This window comes from Chiloscyllium plagiosum, unplaced genomic scaffold (assembly GCF_037043375.1).
Source record: "Chiloscyllium plagiosum isolate Xiang-an unplaced genomic scaffold, Cpla_swu_hap1 HiC_scaffold_4, whole genome shotgun sequence".
Taxonomy (NCBI): Eukaryota; Metazoa; Chordata; class Chondrichthyes; order Orectolobiformes; family Hemiscylliidae; genus Chiloscyllium; species Chiloscyllium plagiosum.
In genome coordinates this window covers 117,165,257-117,189,351 of record NW_028270142.1, presented here as the reverse complement: position 1 = coordinate 117,189,351, position 24,095 = coordinate 117,165,257, and the positions used below count along the sequence as shown (strand labels likewise).

Below are 24,095 nucleotides of genomic sequence, written 5' to 3'. Positions count from 1 at the left end.
AATGTTGGGCATTATTCCATACGTTGAGACTGCTTTAACACAAATGGTAACCTCAGACCAAGCTGGAAAGGTCTACTGTCACGATATCCACTGCTTTTCCTTGGGGCAGAGGAAGTCCCATCTCTATCCAATGCCCTTCAGGAGCACTTCCAGGACGTTGTCTGGAAAATGGAGCAATGTTAGGCAAATGTCAGGAAACACCTCGGGCAGCTCTGGACTGACAGTGCTTGCCTGGGTGAACAATTGTCTTTTAAAGAAGCAAGGGATGTTGATAAATTCTGGGATATCTGCTATTGAGCTGAAAAAGGCTGGAATCAGACAGAAGTCACAGGGATGTGTGTCAGTATTCAATAAGGCAAGTTTGACAAGATATGGCAAGAAAACTTATTAGGTTTTGCTCAAAAATCCCTCCAAAAACTTTGTCGCAGCTGTAAGATTCAGTCCATAGAGCTTTATAGCACAGAAAGAGACTCTTCAGCCCATTGTATCTGTGTCTGTCATCAAGTACCTATCTAATCTAGTTCCATATTTCAGGATATGGTGTGTAGGCTTGTATACTATGATGTTTCAAGTACTCACATAAATATTGATTGAATGGTGTGATGGTTGCATTCTTAACAGTCCTTTCAGATTCATATCACCCTCTACTAGGGATAACATTTCTTCATATCTATCCTGTATGTATCCCTGAAAATTATGTACACATCAAACAGTTCTCTCCAACCCACCCAGCCGGGTGCTCCGGTTTCCTCCCACAGTCCAAAAATGTGCAGATTAGGTGAATTGGCCATGCTAAATTGCCCGTACTATGAGTAGAAGGGGTAAATGTAGGGGAATGGGTCTGGGTGGGTTGTGCTTCAGTGGGTCGGTGTGGACTTGTTGGGCCAAAAGACCTGTTTCCACATTGTAAGTAATCTAATCTAAACCAGACTCTCTGCTTTAAGTCCTGTCTTCATAGCTGAATTGCTCCAGGCCAGGTAACATATATAAGAATCTTCCTGCTTCTTTCTCTAGTGATCCAAATCATTTATATAAATGTTTTGGATCTGAACCAGGAGATATGGTCAGTACATTTACAACTGTCATCAAAATTGGAGGTGTAGTGGACAGCAAAGAAGGTTACCTCAGATTACAACAGGATCTTGATCAGATGGGCCAATGGGCTGAGAAGTGGTAGATGGAGTTTAATTCGGATAAATGTGAGGTGCTGCATTTTGGGAAAGCAAATCTTAGCCGGACTTATATACTTAATGGTAAAGTCCTAAGGAATGTTGCTGAACAAAGAGACCTTGGAGTGCAGGTTCATAACTCCTTGAAAGTGGAGTTGCAGATAGCTAGGATAGTGAGGAAGGCATTTGGTATGCTTTCCTTCATTGGTCAGTGTATTGAATACAGGAGTTGGGAGATCATGTTGCAGGTGTACAGGACATTGCTTAGACCACTGTTGGAATATTGTGTGCAATTCTGGTCTCCTTCCTATCGGAAAGATGTTGCGAAACTTGAAAAGGTTCTGAAAGATTTACAAGGATGTTGCCAGTGTTGGAGGATGAGTTATAGGGAGAGGCTGAATAGGCTGGGGCTGTTTTCCCTGGAGCGTTGGAGGCTGAAGGGTGACCTTATAGAGGTTTACAAAATTATGAGGGGCACGAATAGGATAAATAAACTGTCTTTTCCCTGGGGTGGGGGAGTCCAGAACTAGAGGGCATAGGTTTAAGGTGAGAGGGGAAAGATATAAAAAAGACCTAAGAGGCAACATTTTTACGCAGAGGTGATATGTGTATGGAATGAGCTGCCAGAGGAAATGGTGGAGGGTGGTACAATTGCAACATTTAAAAGGCATTTGGATGGGTATATGAATAGGAAGGGTTTAGAAGGATATGGGCCAAGTGCTGGCAAGTGGGACTAGATTCAGTTGGGATCACTCTCGTCAACATGGATGATTTGGACTGAAAGGTCTGTTTTCATGCTGTATATCTCTATGACTCTATGAGTTGGGCCAATGGGCCAAGGAGTGGCAGATGAAGCTTAATTTAGATAAATGTGAGGTGCTGCATTTTGCAAAGGCAAATCAGAGCAGGACTTATACACTTAATGGGAAGTTCCTGGGAGTGTTGCTGAACAAAGAGATCTTGGAGTGCAGGTTCATAGTTCCTTGAAAGTGGAGTTGCAGGTAGATAGGATAGTGAAGAAACATTGTTTGACCACTTTTGGAATATTGTGAGCAATTCTGGTCTCTGTGCTGTACGAACAATGTTGTGAAACTTGAAAGGGTTCAGAAAAGATTTACAAGGATGTTGCCATGGTTGAAGACTTTGAGCTACAGGGAGAGGCTGAATAGGTTGTGACTATTTTCCCTGGAGCATCAGAAGCTGAGAAGTGAACTTATAGAGGTCTATAAAATCATGAGGAGCATGGATAGGGTAAATAACAAGGTCCTTTTCCCTGGGTTGGGAGAGTCCAGAACTAGACGGCATAGATTTAGGGTGAGAGGGGAAAGATTTAAAAGGGACTCAAGGGGCAACTTTTTCCTGCAGAGGGTGCTGCATGTATGGAATGAGCTGCCAGAGGAAGTGGTGAAGGCTGGTATGATTATAACATTTAAAAGGCATCTGGATAGGTATAGGAATAGGAAGGGTTTAGAGGGATATGGGCCAGGTGCTGGCAAATGAGACTAAATATGTTTATGATATCTGGCCAGACCAAATTGGACTAAACGGTCTGATTTCTTGCTAAACCTTTCCATGTCTCTAAAACAATCACTTCCTTCCTATGTGAGGCCATCAGAACTGCACATAGTTTTCCAGCTGTACTCTAACATCTTATGTAGCTCCCTAAATATTGTATTCAATGCCTTGACTAATAATAGCAAACGTCCCACATACCTTCCTAGCCACGTTATCCTGCTGCCTTTGCCATGAGACCTTCTAGGGTTCAGAAGTGACATTGAGGAATCTTTGGGCACCTTCTTCTGGTCTGTATACCACTGTGTTGGTGGGACAGGATATATCCAGTGATAGTGATGTTCTATCTGGGGCTTTGTCTTTTACGTATGATGGATTATGACCATATCAGGCTATTGCTTGAATAGTTTGTGGGACAGCATTTTGGCACAAAACCCCAGATGTTAGCAAGGAAGACTGCAGCGTTGACAAGGCTGTTGTCATTTCCAGTGCCTTGATCAATGTTGAGTGGTCCATCTGGTTTCATTTTATGAGATTTTGCAGCAATTAGATAACATGCAGTGACTTACCAGGTCATTTCAGAGAATGTTTAAGAGTAACCTACATTGCTGAGGGTCTGGAGTCACATGTAGGCCAGATGATACTACACCACCACTCATCTGGAGTTTTAGGGGACCCTGTGGTTTGAAAAGGGGTTCTATAAATGCAATTTCTTTGTTTGTTTCTTTCCTACCTAAACAACAATGAAAGCCTGGGTTGAAGAATAGAAGTTATCAGAAGAAATATAACAGGAGGGTCAATGACCTCAATGTCAATGATACATTAGAAGTGAGTGGTTGGCAGATGAATTGTTTTTTCACCCAGTGCAGAGTGGAGATTGAGAACTCTCTGTTGAAATTACTGGTCAAAACAGAAATTCTTATCACATTTGAAAGTACTTAGTCATACTCTTGCGGTGTCTTATACCTGGAGGCTACACACCAAGCACTGAAAAGAAGGATTAGGCTGAATAGCACTCTTCTGGCCAGCACAAGGCTTATTGGTCTACTGTGTAATCAATTTATAATTCTATGAAAACCTTGATATTAATTTCAGCTACAGATTCAATGCCAATGACAAGAATATGGTGTGGCACCTTAGGTAGAATTATATTGAAATGAAAGGACTTGTATTTGTTATCTCTTTTTAAGAAGACACCTTAATTATGGTGTTTTATAGTTATTGTACACTGTGTTCATCATCATAAATGCTGAATGTCTTCCCAGTGTATTTGGTACCAATTTTATTTAAGAAAGAAAAGGTTGAAGATTCAAGCAACTTTCTAGGACCTCAGCACATAATCTAGGTTTATATTCCAGTGGACTATTAAGGAAATAATAGATTGCCTAATGCTATCCTTCAATGGTGTAAATAAAATGCCCTACCAGATAGATCACTTGATCGATAAGTTGCTATGGTACTACATTTCACAAAAGCAGCAATGTTTCCCTGGTACAAAAACAATAATTGCTGGAGAAGCTCCTCTGTAATGCTTTGAGTCCAGTGACCTTCTTCAGAACTGATGTTGCTAGATTTGCTGAGTTTCTCCCACATTTTCTGCTTTTGTTTTAAATTTTCAGCATCTGCAGTTGTTTGATTTTAAGGTTTTCCTTGTACTCTTTGTATTCTCTCTTGTCATCCAGTTCTATTATTGATAGGATCCTTTGAACTATAAAATTGCTGCCACATTTCCTTAGTTACCCCATTTCAAAATAATTCAGCCTTTCCACATTGTTTTGAGATGTTATCCAGGATATATTATAATTTGCAGACTTTTTTTTCCTTTTATGGTGTTCTCAAAATGAAAGGTAGACCTCATCGGCAAATCAGCTTTTATTGTCCATCCAAGGATAAGGGGAGGTTGTAGAGCAGTGGCAATATCACTTCGGAAGAATCTAGAGTCATGAGTTCAATTCTCATCATGGCAGCTAGTGGAACTTAAAGTTAATTAGTTTCATAATACCAGATATTTAAAATTATCACAGGTTATTTTAAATCATATCTAGCTTGCTAATGTCTTTTAGCAAATAAAACCTGCTGTATTTACCTACTCTTGGTTAATGACTTCAGACCCACAACAATACAGTTAATTCCTAACTGTTGTTTCATATAGAATATCAGCCATTCTATTCAAGAGCACATAAGAATGAGCTTGCTTGCAATGCCCACATCCTACGAAAGGATAAAAGGTGGTGAGCTTTCTTCTTTAAATCATTCAAGGAATTGTCATAAAGATGCTCTCTCAATTATTGGTAGGAGGTTCAAAACTTTAACCCAGATGATAAAGAACGAGCTACATACATCCCAGATGGTTGGATCAGTGATTTGAAAGGGGAGCTAGTGTTAGAATTAATAAGTCCTGCCCTTGTCCTTCTAGATGATGGGCATTGTAGATTTAGGTTGAATGAAGCCATAGCGATTTCTCTCAGTGTAATGTAGTGCAAACTCAGCTAGAATGCTATGGTGGTGGAGTGTATGCATGGAAGCATGCACTATTTGTAATAGAGAGCTTTAAGCATTTTCAATGGCATTGCAGCTGCACTCAGGCAAATTGAAAGTCTTTTCATCACACTCAGACTTGGCTTCTGTCTTGTAGATGGCAGAGGAGCTTTGATGAATTGGGAGGCATTCCATTTAGACCATAACAGATAGGAGCAGAAGTAGGACATTCAGCCCATTGAGTCTGCTTCACCTTTCAGAGGGATCATGGCTGATTTGATAATCCTCAACTCCACTTTTCTTCGTTTTCCCCATAAGCCTATCTGCCTAACTTGAATATACTTAGCCATCCAGCCTTGGCAGCTCTGCTGTAAAGAATTCCACAGGTTCATCACCAATACAGAAAAAGAAATCTACATCATCTCTGTCTTCAATGAGCAACTCCTTACTCTGACATTATGTCCTCTGCTATTAGTTTCTCCCCCAAGGGGAAACAAACTTCCTGCATTTACCCTAAGAATGTTGTATGTTTCAAGAATGAGGGAGGTGATGGTCGAATGCTATTACAGCTAGATTATTAATCCCGAAATCCAGGTAACGTTCAAAGGTAGGTTTGAAATCCCCCCATGGCAAATGATGGAAATTGAAAATTCAACAACTGATCTGGAATGGAGAGTCTAATGATGATCATAAAACTGTTGTTGCTCATTGGGAAAACCATTTAGGGAAGGAATATGCTGTCTTTACGTAATTTGGCTGACATGTGACTCCTGGATAATTAGGGATGGAAATACAGTCTGGCCTAGCCAGTGATGCCCACATGCCATGAATGAATTTTTCTTTTAAAAAAAGTCTCCTCTCTTCTTCTCACCTCCAATGAATACAAGCCAACCTACTTAACATCTCTTTATAAGAGACCCTCCACAGCCTAGGAAACCTTCTCTGAACAGCGACTAAAACGAGTATATCTTTCTTTAGGTTAGGGAGAAGCAGGATTTTGTGCAGTATTCTAGTAGTCTTTCTAACTAGTGCCTTGTATAGTTTTAGCAAACCCCCTCTATTTTCACATTCCATTCTCATTGAAACAAAAGCCAACATTGCCTTTTCCTTTCTTAATACATGCTGAACACTGATGCTAGTTTTTTGTGATTCATGCACTAGAATCCCCAAATCCCTCTGTGTGGAACGTTTTGCAGTCTTTCACCATTTCCATGATATGTAATTCCCCTATTCCTCATGCCAAAATGCATAACCTAACCCTTTCCCACATTCTATTCCTTGCCTAGCCTAGCCTCCAACTCGGACTCTAGTATCCATGACATTTTTTGTCGTAGTTTGAGCTTTGATTTTGGTCACTGGTGACTCTAACCCATCTGGATATTACAAAGTTGTCAAAAATCTCTGGGGCATGATGTTCAGGTTTCTTTTCTTGAAATGGTCATTATTTGGCATTTGCATGGCATACTGTTATTTGCCACTATCAGCCCCAGCCTGGATGTTATCTAAGTCTTGTTGCATGTGAGAAATGGACTGCTTTATCAGCTGAAGCACAGAGTGGAGATGAACAGTATGCAATTATAAAAGGACAGCTGTGTAATGGAATGATGCTTTGAATACTACCCAGAAAAAATTCTACACAATGACCTGTGGCTGAAATTATTGATCTTCAAAACCTTCATGCATTTTCTTTTGTGTCAGGTACACTTCCACTATGAATTGCAATTATTTGATTAGTAGATACGTTTACTTCATCTGTGGAAAAACATACCTCAATAATTGTCACTGTTTCCTTCCAAGCAATAACCCCAAATGTCCAAACTTCCTCTTTACTAAGCTTACTCCCCAGCAGTGCATGGACTGTCCAAGTGTGTGGAGCAATTGTTCTATGTATCTCCAAATTTAGCTTGAGTAGGAGACTGAAGTTTTCAGATCAGTGATAATAGCCATTGCTACTGAGTAGAATAGATGTGGTCTGCTGCTTAAATGTTTATTGTCTATTTAAAAAAATCCCATCGTGAATTGTTTTATACACAGAATGAAATGCAAAGGGGAGGAACTTCAGCTTCCAGAACTTTACATATATAAGCCAAATATACACTTTGAGATATACACTTTGTCAACACACACCCTGATAGCAAATATATCTGCCTGGCATACAATTCACTTTTGTTATAGCTCAAGTGTTTCTGAACAACAGCAGCTGAGTATTCTGGGCAGATAACAAAAGTGAGACCCACTGTGCTACATTATAAACTGATTTTGTCTGCACAGCTTTCAAATTTCATATCTTTCTTTTAATGTAACTACACTAATTTTGTTGTACAGAACAAAACATACAGGTCCCAGTGAACCATTTCTGGTGCAACCATGTTAACAAGTCCTCTGGGTTTTCAGTGCGTAAACTCCAAATTGAATTCAGTTTCCTGACTCCACCTATTTTGCATGCCCTTAATTTTAAGCACCAATTTCAGAAACAAGTTAATTACGGGTATACAAAACACATGTTTTGGAATGAGAAAGGATTCAGGGTAGTCAATAGCACAGACAGATGAATTGTGTTTGTATATTCTTTGACCTGCCTGTGACTGAGGGAAGAATGATCAAGTGCTCTGTGGAGTTTAAAGTTAATTTTTTAAAGTAATTGGGGCACACATGGTCTTTGAACATGACAACCCTTTGGTTTAGCTTCCGTACAATATGGTGTGACATGAGGTTAAAGCATACAGAACTACAGACTCATCTCATGAAGATCTTTCCAAGTTGCATCCACTTGGTAAAATGATCTCAGATTAGGAGAAGTTGACAGACTGAGGTCTTCCACAATACTGCACACCTCAAACTGTATTGCCAGTACTGTCAAGTTTCAAGTCAATTTCTAACTGTAATGAGTTTGACTGTCTTATACAGCAATTTAATATCTCAGACTGTGGTACTAAACCAAAGGATCTCAGTGTCCAACTTCTGACCAGAAATTCTTCTACCTTCACCACTCCTTCGACCTTTGAAAAAGCCAGAACATTCCAATATATTTTATCAGGGTTTCTTTTTCTCTCTCCATATATGCAATAAGTACTGTGTTCAAATTCACATTGGAACTAACACTTGGCTGCTGGGAGCTGACGGAGAAAGGAACTTGTCTGCCCACACTGCAGGAAAAAGTAGCTCTTTCCAAACTGTTCCTGGGGTCGACCATCTAAGTAGTCAACTATCACAAAGTACATAATGAATATTGCTGCAGTGATTTAAAGCAGCCTTAATTTCCAATTCATAAGCTGATCATCTCTGCATTATTTCACTGCAATCAGACAATCAACTGAGGAAACTGTAATTTTCAAGCATCTGATTTCAGGAGTTGCACTGTTTTGAAGTAATTCCAGCTTCTGTGATAACAGATGCTAGATTCAGTTACTCCTAATCACAAAATGCTGTTAACCATCTGTGTTTTCTTACATACACTGCTCATTGAGCAACCAAAAGCCCTTCCACAACTGTTACTAAGGCGTTCATGATCAGTTAGGAAGGAACGTGCGCACACTTGATCAGTGATTAGAATGCTCTCTGTACTGTATGTGAGTGCTCCCAAAATGATCGGGCTACTTTATGGTGGCAAGTGCTACGAATGAGACAGAAGCTCTGCCTTAAGCCCGATGTTGTAGGATATCTAATTGGCCATTTGCTTTTCATTCCAGTCTCTTAATTTCCTTTAAGTTGTTGATGGAACTCAAATCCTTCCATACCAAAGTTGTAGACGAATTAGCTTCTCAATGGTTCCAATCTGCTGTGTGCTTTTCAATCCATTCTGTCCTTTTTCAGTCTCCCTCTCTCCATGCCCCACCAATTCTTGTCTTCCTAGAGAGAGCAGCAAGTTGCCATTTGCTCCACCTTTCCCAAGTCTATCAGGAGTTGTTTGATGTGGCGTTTCAGCTGTGGGAGTCGTGCAAGTGGTTCTGGTGGTTCAAGATCCCCAGAAAAGTCCAACCAACTTTCCAAAACTAGGAGATTGCATGGAAGAAAACAAGAAAAAAGAACAAAAAACTTTGTTATAAGTTCAATCAGAGTCAAATATACCAAAGGGAACTTTCATGATTGGTTGGGAAGTTATGATTGGTTTAACAATAAAGGAACATTCCTCTTTAAAATTAATCATCTTGCTTTGTGGGAGTTATATCTAAGTATAAACACTATGCTGCTACAGAGTTTACACTTTTACTACTTGCTATTTCACTATTTGCTGTCACATGGTGCTGCAAACCACAGCTGACATAAAGGGAAATCCCGAAATCATCTTCAAGCACAGTTACAGTAAAATGGTGATAAAAAGAGGTTTGGGGCTGGTTAGGGCTCGAAAAAGGGGATTTACACTTAAAAGCAAGAAACATAATCGAGATGTTAAATGAATTCTTTGCATCTAACTTTAACAATAAAGCAGATGCTATTCAGGCCATGGTGACGGAGGAGAAACCTCAGCCACTAAAAGGATATAAAATTGATAAGTAGATGGTATGGTTAAGTTGACAGTACTTAAAGTTGATAGGAGCTAGGACTAGATGTGATGCATCCAAGGATACTGAAGGAAGTGAGAGTAGAATCTGAAGGACTTAAAAATTAAATGCAAACATTTGTTCAGAAAGGATGCAAAGGTAGACCCAGCAATTACAGACTGGCCAGTTTGACTTCAGTGGCAAGGAAACAATTATTTGGGATAGAATTAAAAAAGGGGGATTTATTCAGAAGAGTTAGCATAGATTTGTTAAGGGAAAAACATGTCTAACTAACTTGGTGTTTTTTGAACAGTTAGCAAAAAGGGTTGGTGAAGATAAAGTTGTTGATGTGCTTTACTTAGATCTCTAAATACAGAGGAACCTCGATTATCTAGCATTCAATTATCAGAATATTGGATTATTCAGCAAGATCCCGATGCTTGGCTGAACTATGTTATCCGGCATTCAATTAATCGACCAAAATTCTCCCTGCCCAGTGTCCTTCGGATAATCAAGGTTCCTCTGCAGTATGCCACAAAACAGACTTGAGAGAAAAATTAAGGTCATGAAAGGATCAGTGGCAACATGGATACAAATTTACCGATAGACAGGAAACAGGGAGTAATGGTCATTGGGTATTTTTGGGCTGGAGAAAAGTTTGTAATGGAATTCCCCAGTGGTTGCTGCTGCAAATTGTGTTTTTCCTGACTTGTATAAATGATCTAGATCGAGAGGGAATTCCCTCCCTAATAGTATTGCGAGTTTACCTACAGCACATGGACTGCAACAGTTCAAGAAGCTAATAGTCACCTTATAAGAGCAACTGGGGATGGTTAAGAAAGGCAGCCAGTGAATAAAAACAAAACCTTGAGGAAGCAGTAATCTGATATAAGTTTTCATAATTCTGAGGGGATAGAGTGAATTGGAAGAAAATGATCCTATTCTGAGGACACAGATTTTAATTGTTTTGTGAAAGAAGCAAAGGCAAGGTGAGAAAAATCTTTTTTCACTCAGCAAGTAATTATGGGCTGAAATGCAATGCCTGGAAGCATGGTGGAGGCAAGTTCAATTGGAGTATCTGAGAGAGGATTGGCTGATTACTTAAATAAAACAATTTGCAGAGTTATGGGGTAAGGCAGGTGATTGGCAGTAAGTTAAAATGCTCCGGAGCCAGTGCAGACACAATACGTCAAGGGGCGTCCTTCTGCATCATAACAATTCTGTGAATCTGTGATGTTAATGCTGAGTATAGTTTCATGCAAAACTTTATCTAATTCTCATTTTAAAGAAAACAATTTGTCCTAATTTTATACAATACCTTTATTTGACATTATTTGTGGAAACTGAATGGAATTTTGGGGAGCAGAGTTGGTTGAAGTGGACACTTTTTTTGTAATACAAGAAGAAATTAAAGAAAGACACTCCTGTACTACCACAAGGGGTAAGTTACTCTTAAAAACCATGTCAAGTTTACACAAGCAATTAAAGTTATAAATGTGGACATGGTAATTTAACGTCAAAATGAAATTTACTCATTTATGTTTAATTACAGATTTCTGTAATTTCTGCAGTGCATCTGGTGGTGGTGCATGATACAATTGTGTCATTGTAATGAGGAGAAAGTGAGGTCTGCAGATGCTGGAGATCAAAGTTGAAACTTTATTGCTGGAACAGCACAGCAGGTCAGGCAGCATCCAGGGAACAGGAGATTCGACGTTTCGGGCACAGGCCCTTCTTCAGAAATGAGCAGAGAGTGTTCAGCAGGAGAAGATAAAAGGTAGGGAGGAGGGACTTGGAGGAGGGGCGTTGGAAATGTGATAGGTGGAAAGAGGTCAAGGTGAGGTGATAGGTCGTTGTAGGATGGAGGCGGAGAGGTCAAGAAGAAGACTGCAGGTCAGGAAGGCGGTGCCGGGCTGGAGGGATCCGGCTGAGACAAGGTGGGGGGAGGGGGGATGAAGAAACTGGTGAAGTCCAAGTTCATCCCCTGCGGTTGGAGGGTACAATGACACTGGACTCTGAAATTTAGAAGATAAATCTCGATGTAATCAGGCAAAGCCAACCTGGTTTTGTGAAAGGATAATCATGTTTAACTAAATTATTGGAGTTTGTTTGAGGATGAGGATAAAGGTGAACCTGTGGATATGCTATAGCTAGATTTGTAGAAGATGTGTGACATAATTATTTGATGGAAGATGATGACATTTTGAAATGGGATGAAACACAACTGTGTTCTGCTCAGTTGTGATGTAGCATACTTTCTCTCTGATTTATGTACGACAATGAAAATGAGAACCAAAAGTTATGGGAATAGGACTAGACTATTCAACACTGCAATCTTGTTCTTTCATGAATGATCTGTATCTCAACACATAAATTTAGCGACCTCAGTCTTGAAATTTAAAATTGCTCCAATTCATTTTTGAGTATGGATTGTCTTGGATTAGTGTACAATACAATAGCATGGATATAGGATTGGTTAGCTAACGTAAAACTGTAATTAAGCATAAATGAGTAAATTTCAGCTTGACGGGATGTGACAAGTGGAGAACCACAGAGATCAATGCTGGGAGCTCAATTACTGACAATTTGCATATCAATGACTTAGAAGGGGGCGACTGTATGATAACTAAATTTGCTGATGACACAGGATATGTAAGAAAGTAAGTGAGTTGTGAAGAGAACATAAGGAAGAAAGATAGCAAATGAATGGGCAAGTATTTGGCAGTTTGGCGGGGGGGGGGGTATGTTAGGCACGACATATGCATGATGCAAAATCAAATCATCATCTTACTGAATGGAAAACAAGCTCGAGATACTGAATGATTTGTATTCATACGTTCATATGTTAAAAGAAAATGATCAGAGCAGCACAGTACTAATTTTACCATTCAGCTCTTTCTCTATGAAATCCATTCTGCTGTTTACTTCGTTCTGCACAGCCTCAATGTGGGTCAGCAGGTTCAGCTGCCATGGGAACTGTGGGCTGACATGTTCCTCTCCCGCCATTCCATCGCTGTCACCATCATTTGAAACAGTCACTGTCTCTTTAATGCCAGTAGGCCCCTGTAATTAATGCAATGGTAGAAAAACATGTTAAATGAAGTTAATTATTAATAAAAGACTTAGCTCTGTTCAAAGAGAACACATGTTGGCAGCCCTCAGCTGACATCAAAAAGCAGCATATGACGTGAATCACTGAGTGGGTATGACGTGAATCACTGAGTGGGTATAAAGTGATATGCTAATCTGTATGTGCATATTACATCACTTTCCACACAGTCCCCAAGTCTGATAGTAAATTTGTACTGGAATAGTCAATATAATGGTGTTAAGTTAGCCTAAATACTTGGATTTTGGACTGAAAAGTTAGCCAAGGTTAGCTCCGATCTAACAATCACTAAGTGGATGTCAGGTGAGGGCACATATCATGTTAGGCTTTGAAAAAGCCAGCTGCCACTCAAAAGTCATAGCTGAAGAATAAGTATCTGAGTCTGGCAGACATTGCGTTAGATCAGGTGCTTTTGCATTGTAAACTGTGGAGTAGATTGTCTGTAAAAAGTGCATTAATAGAGGGAAGATAATGGCTTAGTGGTACTGTCACTAGACTATTCAGTCAGCAACAGTTAATATTCTGGGGACCTGGGTTCAAACCCCACCAAAAATAAATTAGAATTCAATAAATATCTGGAATTAGGAATCTAATGATGCCCATGAAACCACTATTAGGAAAAATCCATCTGGTTCATTAATGTCCCTCAGGGAAAGAAATCCTTACCTGGTCTGTCCTACAAGTGACTCCAGACCTATAGCAATGCTGTTGACTCTCAACTGCCCTCTGAAATGACCAAGCAAGTCTCTCAGTTGTAACAATAGCTACAAAGTCTCAAAATACAAATGAAATCCCTGGGGAGTGTTGTCGAACAAAACAACCAAGGGGCCCAGGATCACAGTTCCTTGAAAGTTGCATCACAGGTAGACAGGGTGGCAAAGACGATATTCGGCATGCTTGCCTTCATTGCTCAGACTATTGAGTACAGGAGTGGAACATCATGTCGCAGTTGTACAGGATGTTAGTGAGGCCACTTCTGGAGTACTGTGTACAGTTCTGGTCTCCAGAACCTTAAGTTGGAAAGGGTGCAGACAAGATTTACAAGGGTTTTACCAGGACTTTGAGTTATAAAAGAGGCTGGATAGGCAGGGAGCTTTTCCCCTGGAGTGTAGGAGGTTGAGGGGTGACCTTATAGAATCATGAAAGACATAGATAAGGTGAATAGTAAAGGTCTTTCCTGAGAGTATGGGAGTTCAACGTCAAAGGGTAGGATCTTAAGGTGAGAGGAGAGATTTAAAAGGGACCTGAGGGGCAATATTTTCACACAGAAGGCGCTGTGTATGTGGAGTGAACTGCCAGAGGAAGATGCAGGTACAGTTACAACATTTAAAATACATTCACAAGTACATGAATTGAAAATGTGCAAAAGGATATGGGTCAAAAGTACGCGGGAACATGGTAGGCACGGACGAGTTGAACTGAAGGGTCTGTTTCCATGTTATATGTCTCTATAAAGCTGATATCAACCTAGGCACTGGAAATAACAATGGCCAAAACAGCTCTGTTCACCCTGCAGAGTTCTCCTGACTACATCTAGGCTCAAGTACCAAAGTTAGGACAACGGTTTCTCAAACTAATTAAGTGAAAGTCTGACAATCATACTCATTAATCATACCTTACAATGTACCAGACACTACGATCGCATCCCTGGATATGTACGATCTCACTGGCAGGACAGATCCAAACTAGTAAAGGGGTGGGGTGGGGGAAGGTAGTGAGAAAGAGACAACTCAGAATCGTATGGGAGGATAGCAGCAAGTTAAATAAAGTAGGCAAGAGTAAGGCAGAGAACAAGATAAGACTGATAAATTAGGCTGCATTTATTTCAATGCAAGAGGCCTGATGGGTAAGGCAGATAGATGCAGGGCACGGTTGGGAACATGGGACTGGGATGCATAGTAATTACAAAGATGTGGCTCAGGTAAGGGCAGGGCTGGCAGCTTAATGTTCCAGGGTACAGATGCTATAGGAAGGATAGAAGGGGATGGGAGGGGCAAGGGGGTGTGGGGCAGTGCCATTTTTGCCAACATGTTGCCTTAGGGCTGAAAAGATTTATAAATATCTATAATTCCGAGGGATAGAGAAGAGGAAGCAATTTTGGTTAAGGATAACATTACGGCTGTACTTAGGGAGGATATTCCTTGGAGAACGTCCTGTGAAGTTATATGGGTGGAACTGAGAAATAGGAAAGGGATGATCAACTTATTGAGATTATACTCTAGACCACACAATAGTCAGCAGGAAATTGAGAAAAGTTTGTAAGGAGATCTCAGATGACTAAGAATAAAAGTGTTGCAATGGTAGGAAATTTTAACCAGACACTGAACTGATCTTGCCATATAAATACAGTAACTAAAAGAGCAGGTCAGATGCTAGGAATACTGTAGCGAATAACTCACCTCCAGATTTTCCAAAGCCTAACCACCATCTACAAATCACAAATCAGGAATGTGATAAAATACTCCTCACTGGCCTTGAGTGCAGCTCCAACAACGTTCATTGATACCACCCAGAACATAGCAATCCATTTGTTTGGCACCACATCCACACCCTCCACAACTGACACTCAGTAGGAGCAGCCTGTACTATCTTTAAGATGCAGTGTACAAAATTCACCAAAGCTTCTGTGTCAGCACCTTCCAAATCCACAACTACAACTATTTAGAAAGATCTAGAAGCAAATCCATGAGAACATCAGCAAGCTACTCCCCAAGTCACTGACCATCCCGACTTGGAAATATGTTACTGTTCCTCCACAGTCATTGGATCAAAATCCTGCAGTAATGGCAATGTGAGTCTACCTACAGCACATGGACTGCAGTGCTTTAAGAAGTCAGCTCACCACAATCTACTCAAGGCTAACTAGGGACGGACAACAAATGCTTGAATGAAGCAATAAAAAGAAACAGTAAAAAAAAACCCTTGGAATTGCCCAGCTTGTCAAATACGGTCAAGACCAAATAACAAATATTGTGAATTGTCGACCTGAGACGATTGTCAAACTGTGTTATTTTAAAGAGTATCTTTAAAAATAGAGTACAATCTTCAATACTGAACTGTAAATAATAGAACATCATCTTTTTTCCTGCATGCACAGGTAGTGCACTTGTAGGCACTAGGTAGTGAGCATGATATGCAGAAGAGGAAAAGCTGGTGGAAGAAAGTACAAAAGAATTTGGCATGGGATATGAGGGATAGATAGTAGAGAATAGGTTGGCATAAGAGCATGAAGAACTAAACAGCATCGGGTAGCATGGGTTGGATATGGAGAGTTGTGGGATGAAGTGAATTAAGGAAGCAGGTAAAGGATGAGGGCTGGAAGATTTTTTTTTATTTTAACTTTTGGTCAGGTTCTGGAATCCCAAGGCAGACTTTCCTCCTAGTCAGTCTCCAGAACTGACCCTCCATGACCCTCATATCCAGCCCCGAAGGAGGTTATAGCCAAAAGGTTGACTTCTCTACTTCCTAATGCTGCCTGGTTTGCTGTGTTCTTCTCGCATCCTGTTTGTTTACTTTGGATTCTAGCATCTGCAGTTTTTTTGCTCTCTGGCTCCTAATGGGAAGTGAGAATTGCCACTTTTTCAGGTCAGGTTCACAGTGCTGAGATTTCTCCTGCCTCTGAGCACGTAACCTGGGAACAAAAATCAGGACCATCTAGATGGAGATGGTCATTTGTGTGATGTAAATATTACTTGTCTCCCACCAGTCCAAGCCTGGGTATTGTCCAGGCCTTAGTGGAGGTAGGCATGGACTCCTTCATTATCTGAGGAATTGCAAATGAAGCCAAACATGGTGCAGTCAGCAAAAGTCCCACTCAGAGCTTAGATAGAAACAGACCTTTTGTCCATGCTAGTGTTCATGCTCCATAAGACTTTATGATGGTGTGATGGTCATCAAACATCGTTTGAGGGGAATTTTCTTTATGTGTGATAAAGCTGCTTAAGAAGGGAATCAGGGACTCTTCTGAGCTTGTTTTAAAAACACACTGGCAAAAACAATGAAATATAAAGCACAGACATGAAGACTTGGAACAAAAGAATAGTCTGTTACTTTCACATGTGGATCTTACAAAAGATTTGTCGTTTTGGTTATTCCTACTCTACAATCACCAACTGCTGTGAATTAAGTACATAGCTAGCACTTTACTTGATAGTTAAAGAGCAACACTTCAGTGGACTGTGACTGTTCAGCCTAAAGCTCACACAAGTGCTGCCTTTCAGTAATGAATACAATCAGAGTCATGGAACAATACCTTTATAAACAAACTGAATGATCAGCAAATAAGAGATATTTAAAGCAGATCTGTCTCAAAATGTATTTTCCTGCATCAATTCAAGAGCTGAGCTCTTGAAATCATAAGAAAGCCATTATCCAAGTTTTCAGTCAAATATCCACGACGTCTTCCAAAGAAACCATTCATTTGTCATTTAAGTACATCAATAATGTCTGTTTCTATAGGCTTCTCCAGAACCTTAAAACGCCGTTTCCTTGGTTTGCTAGCACAGAGAGAACAGCACGGACTTGCATACCACTCTGGACTGACAATTCAGTACTGCAGAAATTCTCCACTTCTGGAGCAATTGTCTAGGAACATAGGAACAGTAGTTGACCGTTTAACCACATGAACATCCTCTGTTATTCAACATACATGTTCTTGTCTTATATCCTGCAACATTACTCAATAAAAATTGCGTAATGCTCAGATTTAGAACTAACATTGACCTGGCATCAACCACTGATTTTGGAAGATAATGCAAAACATATATGATTCTTCATGTGCAATCACTCTCAAAAGGCCTGGTACTAGGTTTTACTCAAGTCCTTCACAAACACAACTTTAATTTCTGTAACGTCATCTTTTAATTTCATCCTTGCATATCAACTATTATCTGTAAATCTACAGATTTCTTTCAGGGCCAATTATTTTAGTCCCCCCAGATTTGCTCTCTATAATCAAGGTATGGTTTACTCAGGGTTTTCTATAACCACAGTACAATTTTTACCTCCTTGTAATCTGGTCTGTGTATAAAAGTTAATAGGGCCATTACTTTTACTTTCTAGGATTATATATGTATATGTAAAAGATCCTGGGGTATCAGTTTTCTCTGAACCCTGGGCCATAAAGCTATTATTCACATACAGTACTTGATACTGGATGTCAGTAAGTTGTTAAATCCAGAGGAATCTTAGCTGAACACAACTCATCTAACCACCAGACTTAAAGTAGGGGGTCACTGAACAGTGATCCACAGTTGGAATGCTGGCTGACATTCTTTATAACTTAAAGGCAATAAGACAAATTGTATTTTGTCAAAGTTTCCAAGATGATGAATCAGATTTGCTTGTTAAAATTTTTTATTTGTTCACAGTATGGAGGGTATCAGTGGCTGGGCCAGTATTTACTGCTTGTCCATAACTGCCTTTGAGAAAGTGATGGGGAGTCACTTTCTTGAGCAACTGCAGTTCATGTGACATAGGTACACCCACAGTACTGTTGGGAAATTAGATCCAGAGTATTGACCTAGCCACAGTGAATGTTAGAGGACGTGAATTTGGAAGGTATTGTGTAATTTTATTTGTGGTAAACACAATGGCAGCAGTGAAGTGGAAGGGGTGAATGTTTGCGAGGTGGATGGCAGTCTATGAAGTGGGCTGTTTTGTCCTGATGGTCTCCAGTTTCTTGAGTGTTGTTGGAGTCACACTCATCTAGGGAAGTGGGGAATATTCCATCACATTTCTGACGTGCCTTGCAGATGATGGACAGCCTATGAGAAGTCAGGAGGTGAAATAAGTTACCATAGAATTCCCAGCCTCTGACCTCCTCTGGAAGCCACAGTACTTATGTGGCTGGTCCAATTCTGTTTCAGTTTCTAGTCAATGGTAAGCCCATGTTGGCAGTGGGGGATTTAGTGTTGGCAAGCCAAGTTAAGATTAATGGTGAAATTCTCTCCTACTGGAAATGATCATTGTCTGGTACTTGTTTGGTACAGATGTTAGTTGCCAATCAGCATCGAAGGTCTGAAATACGTCCAGGTCTTGCTGGAGCTGAATTGCTACAGTATCTGAGGAGTCAGGAATGGTGCTGAATATTGATCAATGCACAACGAACATACCCACCACTGGCCTTATAACAGAGATTTGGCAACGTATGAAGCAGATGCTCAGGCCAAGGACACTATCGTGAGAAACTTCAGAGCTATTGTGGAGCAGTGGTAATGTCCTTACCTCTGAGCCAGGAGGGCTGGATTCAAGTCCCACCAGCTCAAGAGGGATATAATAACATCTTTGTACAGGGTGATTGGAAAATAGCTACCTGAACTGATGCCCTAGGAGTAAATGCATGATCTATAAAATCATCTTCCTTTCAGCTAGTCAAGGCACCAAACAATGGAAATCATAATTTCCACTGACTCCACTTTTGCTAAGGTTCTTTGATGCCGTACTCAATCAAATACTGCCTTGATGTGAAGGCAATCACTCTTTTCTCACCTCTGGAGATCAGCTGGTTTGTCAATGTTTGAACTAAGGCAGCAATGAAGTTAGGAGCTGAGTGACCATGGCAGAACCAAACTGAATATCAGTGAGCAAGTTATTGCAGACTTGCTGCCACTTGTTAGCACTTTTGATCACACTATCCATCACTCTGCAGATGGTGAACAGTGTGGTGAAGCTGAAATTGATCATGTTGAATTTGTCTTGTTCTTTGAGGATAAGATGACAGATCACAGTATTGTACCTTTGCTGGAACAACTTGGCTACTGGCACAGCTAGTTCTGTAACTCAAATCTTCTGTAATATTGCTGGAATTTTATCATGGCTGATAGCTGTTCCTTGATATTACGTGGGGTGTGTATGTCAAATTGGCTGAAGACTAGCATCTGTGATGTTTTAGTCTTGTCATATGCGCTGACGTGATAGTTTCCCACAATTGTTAAGCATGAGGAAATTCCTCTTACTTCAATGTGTTTTTTAATAGTCCAGCACCATTCATGACAGGATGTGGTGGGACTGCAGAGCTTAGATCTGTTCTTTGGGTAGCAAGATCACTTAACTTTATTATATGTTACTTAGTGTCCAGTTTTACCGTGACTTGATGGTAATGGAGTTGGGGATATGCTAGTCCATGAGGTTGCCGGTTGTATTTGAGTACAATTCTGCTGCTGCTGGCCCACAGCTTTGAATTGCTAGGTCAGCTGGAAAACTATTCTATTTAGGACAGTAATTGTGCCACACACCATGCATCCTCAGTGTGAAAACAGGACTTGGCTCCACAAGCTTAGAGAGGCAGTCATTCCTAATGATACCAGCATGGAGAGAAGATTGGGCAAGACAAGGTGGAGTACATTTTTCCCTATTGTTGGTTCTGTCACTGCCTGCTGAAAATCCAGCCTACCAGCAATGTCCTTTAGGACTCAGCAAATTTGGTCAGTAATGGTGTTACTGAGCCGCTCTTGGTGATGGTCACTGAAAACCCCTAGCCAGCATTCATTCCGTGACCTCAAGTCTGAGAATGACATTCGGTTCACATTTCTTAGTCAAATTTAAATTCCAATACATGCCGCAGTGGCATTTGAGCATAGAGCATTAATATGGAGCTCTGGAGTATGAGTGCAGTTACTCTACCACTGTGCCAATGTCTTTCCACTGACAATCAACCACAGTTGCATCATCACCACTGCTGAGAATAGCTTTCAATTCCAGATTTATTAACACAATTCAAATTCCACCACCTGTAATAACAAGATTTGAACATTAGTGTAAGCCTCTAGATTATTAGTTCAATGGCATTGCTCCCCCCACTTACTCACATTGAAGTTTAGGAACAAAGAACCAAATTGAAATTCTTCTGGTTGTGCTTCAATCTCTCCATGACCTTGCTACTTTCTGCTGACATTATTTTCTCTAGACCCAGCAGCTCCCTCACTAGTTCAGCATTCAGTGTTTTCTGGCTACATCTTGAAGCACTTTGGGACTTTTTAATTAAATGAGGGAAACCACATAGATGCCAGTTGTTGCAAGGATAAGAAAGTACATTAAAGGAGCAGCAGGGTGGAACTCTTGTAGTGCAGTGGTAGTATCCTTATCTGTGGACTGAGGCGTCTGGGTTCAAGTACCACCAACTCTAGAGGTGTGTAATAACATCTCTGAACAGGTCGTTCAGAAAAATAAGTTAAATTTTTAAAAAAAGAGATGCAGAAGGCCATGCCAGGAGGGGCACATTTCAGATGATGTAAAGAAACCAAATTACAAACAATGTTGAAAATCCTAAAGAGCAGACAGAACACACAATCACAAACTAAAAAAAACAGCAATGCATCAGCATACCTGTCTAGTAGGGATTTCCACTTCCTGAAGAGCATGCCTTTCAACTCTCTTGGATGTAGTGTCCCGATCCTCTTCATAATTTAAATTATCGGTATCCTCATCCTCTGAACAGTTTTGGTCTTTTGCAGGGTTTTGCTCGAGGCTGCAGCCCTGAGGTTTCTGGTAGCTGTGTTCACTAGTGATATAGGTTCCCTCTACTCTCTTGTTGGGACTTGATTTTTCTCTATGATGCTGAGTATGACAGATGCTTTCAGCTTGCTTAATACTGTCTATACATTCCATGGGCTTTTCCTCCATAGTTTGCTCTTGAGTGGATTTCTTGCATGACTGGGCCAAGAGATGTAGATCAGGGTGCTTTCTGCTCCTTGAGGGAAAAAGGACAAGATGTCATGCCATTCTACTTCTCCAATAACGTGGAGGCAATTGCTTATATAATACAATCTTTTTCTCATGCCGTAATTGCAATCTGTTCAAACATAACATCAAGATGTGGCATCACATTAGGGAGGCAAATGGCCTAGTAGTATTATAATTGGACTATTCATCCAGAAACTCAGGTAATGTTCTGAGGCCCTGGGTTCAAATCCCACCATGACAGATGATGGAATTTAGGAGAAAGTGAGGACTGGAGATCAGAGTCGAGAGTATGGTGCTGGAAAAGCACAGCAGGTCATGCAGCATCCGAGGAACAGGAGAATTGACGTTTCGGGCATAAGCCCTTCATCAGGAATGACGCTCATGTGTCAGAGCTGGGTGGGGTTTGAGGAAGGTAGCTGAGAAAGGAATAGGTGGATGAAGGTGAGGGAGAAGGCGATAGGTCAGAGAGGGGGGCGATAGACAGGTCCAGAGTGTGGTGCCGAGTTTGAAGCTTGGGACTGGGATAATGTCGGGGGGGGAGATAGGAAAAGGAGGAGGAGAAACAAGGAAACTGTTGAAATCCACATTGCTTCCGTGTGGTTGCAGGATCCCGAGGCGGAATATGAGGCGTTCCTCCTCCAGGCATCGGGTGGTAACAGTTTGGCAGTGGAGGAGGCCCAGGACCTGCATGTCCTTGACAGAGTGGGAGTGGGAGTTGAAATGTTCAGCCACGGGACGATGGGGTTGGTGAGTGCAGGTGTCTCAGAGATGTTCTCTGAGACAATCCGCAAGAAGGCATCCTTTCTCCCCGATGTAGAGAAGACCACATTATGTGCAACAGATGATATTGGTAGAGGTACAGGTAAATTTCTGATGCATGTGGAAGGATCCCTTGGATGGAGGTGAAGGGAGTAGTGTGGGCGCAGGTTTTGCACTTCCTGCAGTGGCAGGGAAAGGTGCCAGGAGTGGGGTGTATGCTGGTGGGGGTGTGGACCTGACAAGAGACTCACGGAGGGAATGGTCTTTTCTGAATGCTAATATGGGTGGGGAGGGAACTATATCTCTGGTGGTGGGATCCTTTTGGGGGTGGCGGAAGATGATGTGTTGTATGCGGAGGTTGATGGGTGAAAGGTGAGGACCAAGAGGTTCTGTCCTTGTTGCATTGGGGGAGGTGCGGTTCAAGGGCGGTGGTGCGTGAAGTGGGGGAGATGCGCTGGAGGGCATCAATCACCATGTGGGAAGGAAAGTTGTGATCGAGGAAGGAGGAGGCCATCTGGGACTTTGAGGTGAAATTGGTCATCCTGGGAACCGATGCGGAGGACTGGGAATAAGGGATGGTGTTTTTACGGGGTTGGGGGGCGCTGGGAGGAGGTGTAGTCTATGTAACTGTGGGAGTCTGTGGGCTTGTACTATATGTCTGTGGTTAGTTGGTCGCCAGAGATGGTAATGGGGAGGTCCAGGAAAGGGAGGGAGGTTTCCAAGATGGTCCAGGTGAATCTGAGGTTGGGATGGAAGGTGTTGGTGAAGTTGATGAACTGTTCAACCTCATGGGAGCACGAGGTGGCGCCGATATAGTCATCGATGTAGCACAGGAACAGGTGGGGGGGTGGTGCTGGTGTAACTTCTACATATCTGACAAAAAGGCAGGCATAGCTGGGTCCCATGGGGGTGCCCATGGCTACCCCTTTGGTTTGGAATGGAGGAATTTGTATTTAATAAATATCTGGAATGACGAGTCTAATGATGACTGAAACCGTTGTTGATTGTTGGAAAAACCCATGCAATTCAATAATGCTATCTTTACCAGTCTGGCTTATATGTGAACCCAGACCCACACCCTCTGGGCAATTAGGGATGGACAATAAAAAAAAATCTGAAATTAATTGTTAGCAGGGTTTGGTGCACAAATTAGACATATTTCATACAGAACATGGTGAGGTGGTAACCTCTTAGCCTATAACCAACAAACCGGTCATAAATCATAATTACAGAATAAAAGAACCATTTCTACCATTCACTATACATTTTCTGTAGTTCTAGCATTGTTTCACTGCGCAACATTATTTGAACTGGTTTGGGCTTTATTCCGATATTAAACTTGTGCCGTGCAAAGTCAGTGTTAGGAGCAAACTGATACTACAGCAAAACAAATCTGCTGTTGTGCCTAAAAATACTTACTGGAGAATGTTGATTTTCAGTTGAAGCCCATGGAGCACCTCAGCCACACTATACACATCAGCCAGGAGTTGGTGAGTTGATACTATTTTCTTAGCATTCTGCTGGGAGTAATTCTCCTTCAGAAAGGACAGCCCATACATCTGCCCATTTTTTAGCCATTCCTTGTCGTAGCAATATTTGTCATTCCATCTCTGACCTCCAGGAATAAAGAACATTGCATTTATATAACACCTTGCTAATATTCTCAGGATACTTCAAAGCAATTCATAATCAAGGAGGACCTTGAAAAGTATGCAGAGAGCATTTACTGGAATGTTACAAGGTACTGGGAACTTCAGTTATATAGAGACATGTGAGAAGCTGGAATTATTCTCCCTGAGCACTATAAGTGAGAGGAAGATTTACTAGAAGTCTTCAAAACTATGAAGCATTCTGATCAGTAAATAAAGAGAGCTGGCAGCAAGTCAGTAACCAGATTGTACTGAA

The 24,095-nt window shown here is 41.1% G+C and overlaps 1 protein-coding gene across 4 annotated transcripts in view; it reads right to left on the bottom strand.

The window, feature by feature from the left end:
- Positions 1-7,125: 7,125 nt before the first annotated feature.
- The window catches only part of phf20l1 (PHD finger protein 20 like 1), a 131,516-nt gene continuing 114,546 nt past the window's right edge, over positions 7,126-24,095 (bottom strand). For all 4 annotated transcript variants that reach the window (XM_043687886.2, XM_043687888.2, XM_043687889.2 and 1 more), the window contains 4 exons: positions 23,610-23,805; positions 21,075-21,438; positions 12,526-12,703; positions 7,126-9,151 (listed from right to left, as the gene is read on the bottom strand). In XM_043687886.2, the coding sequence (XP_043543821.2) occupies positions 9,009-9,151; positions 12,526-12,703; positions 21,075-21,438; positions 23,610-23,805 (881 nt within the window). In that variant the 3' untranslated portion in view covers positions 7,126-9,008. The remainder of the gene's footprint in view (positions 9,152-12,525; positions 12,704-21,074; positions 21,439-23,609; positions 23,806-24,095) is intronic.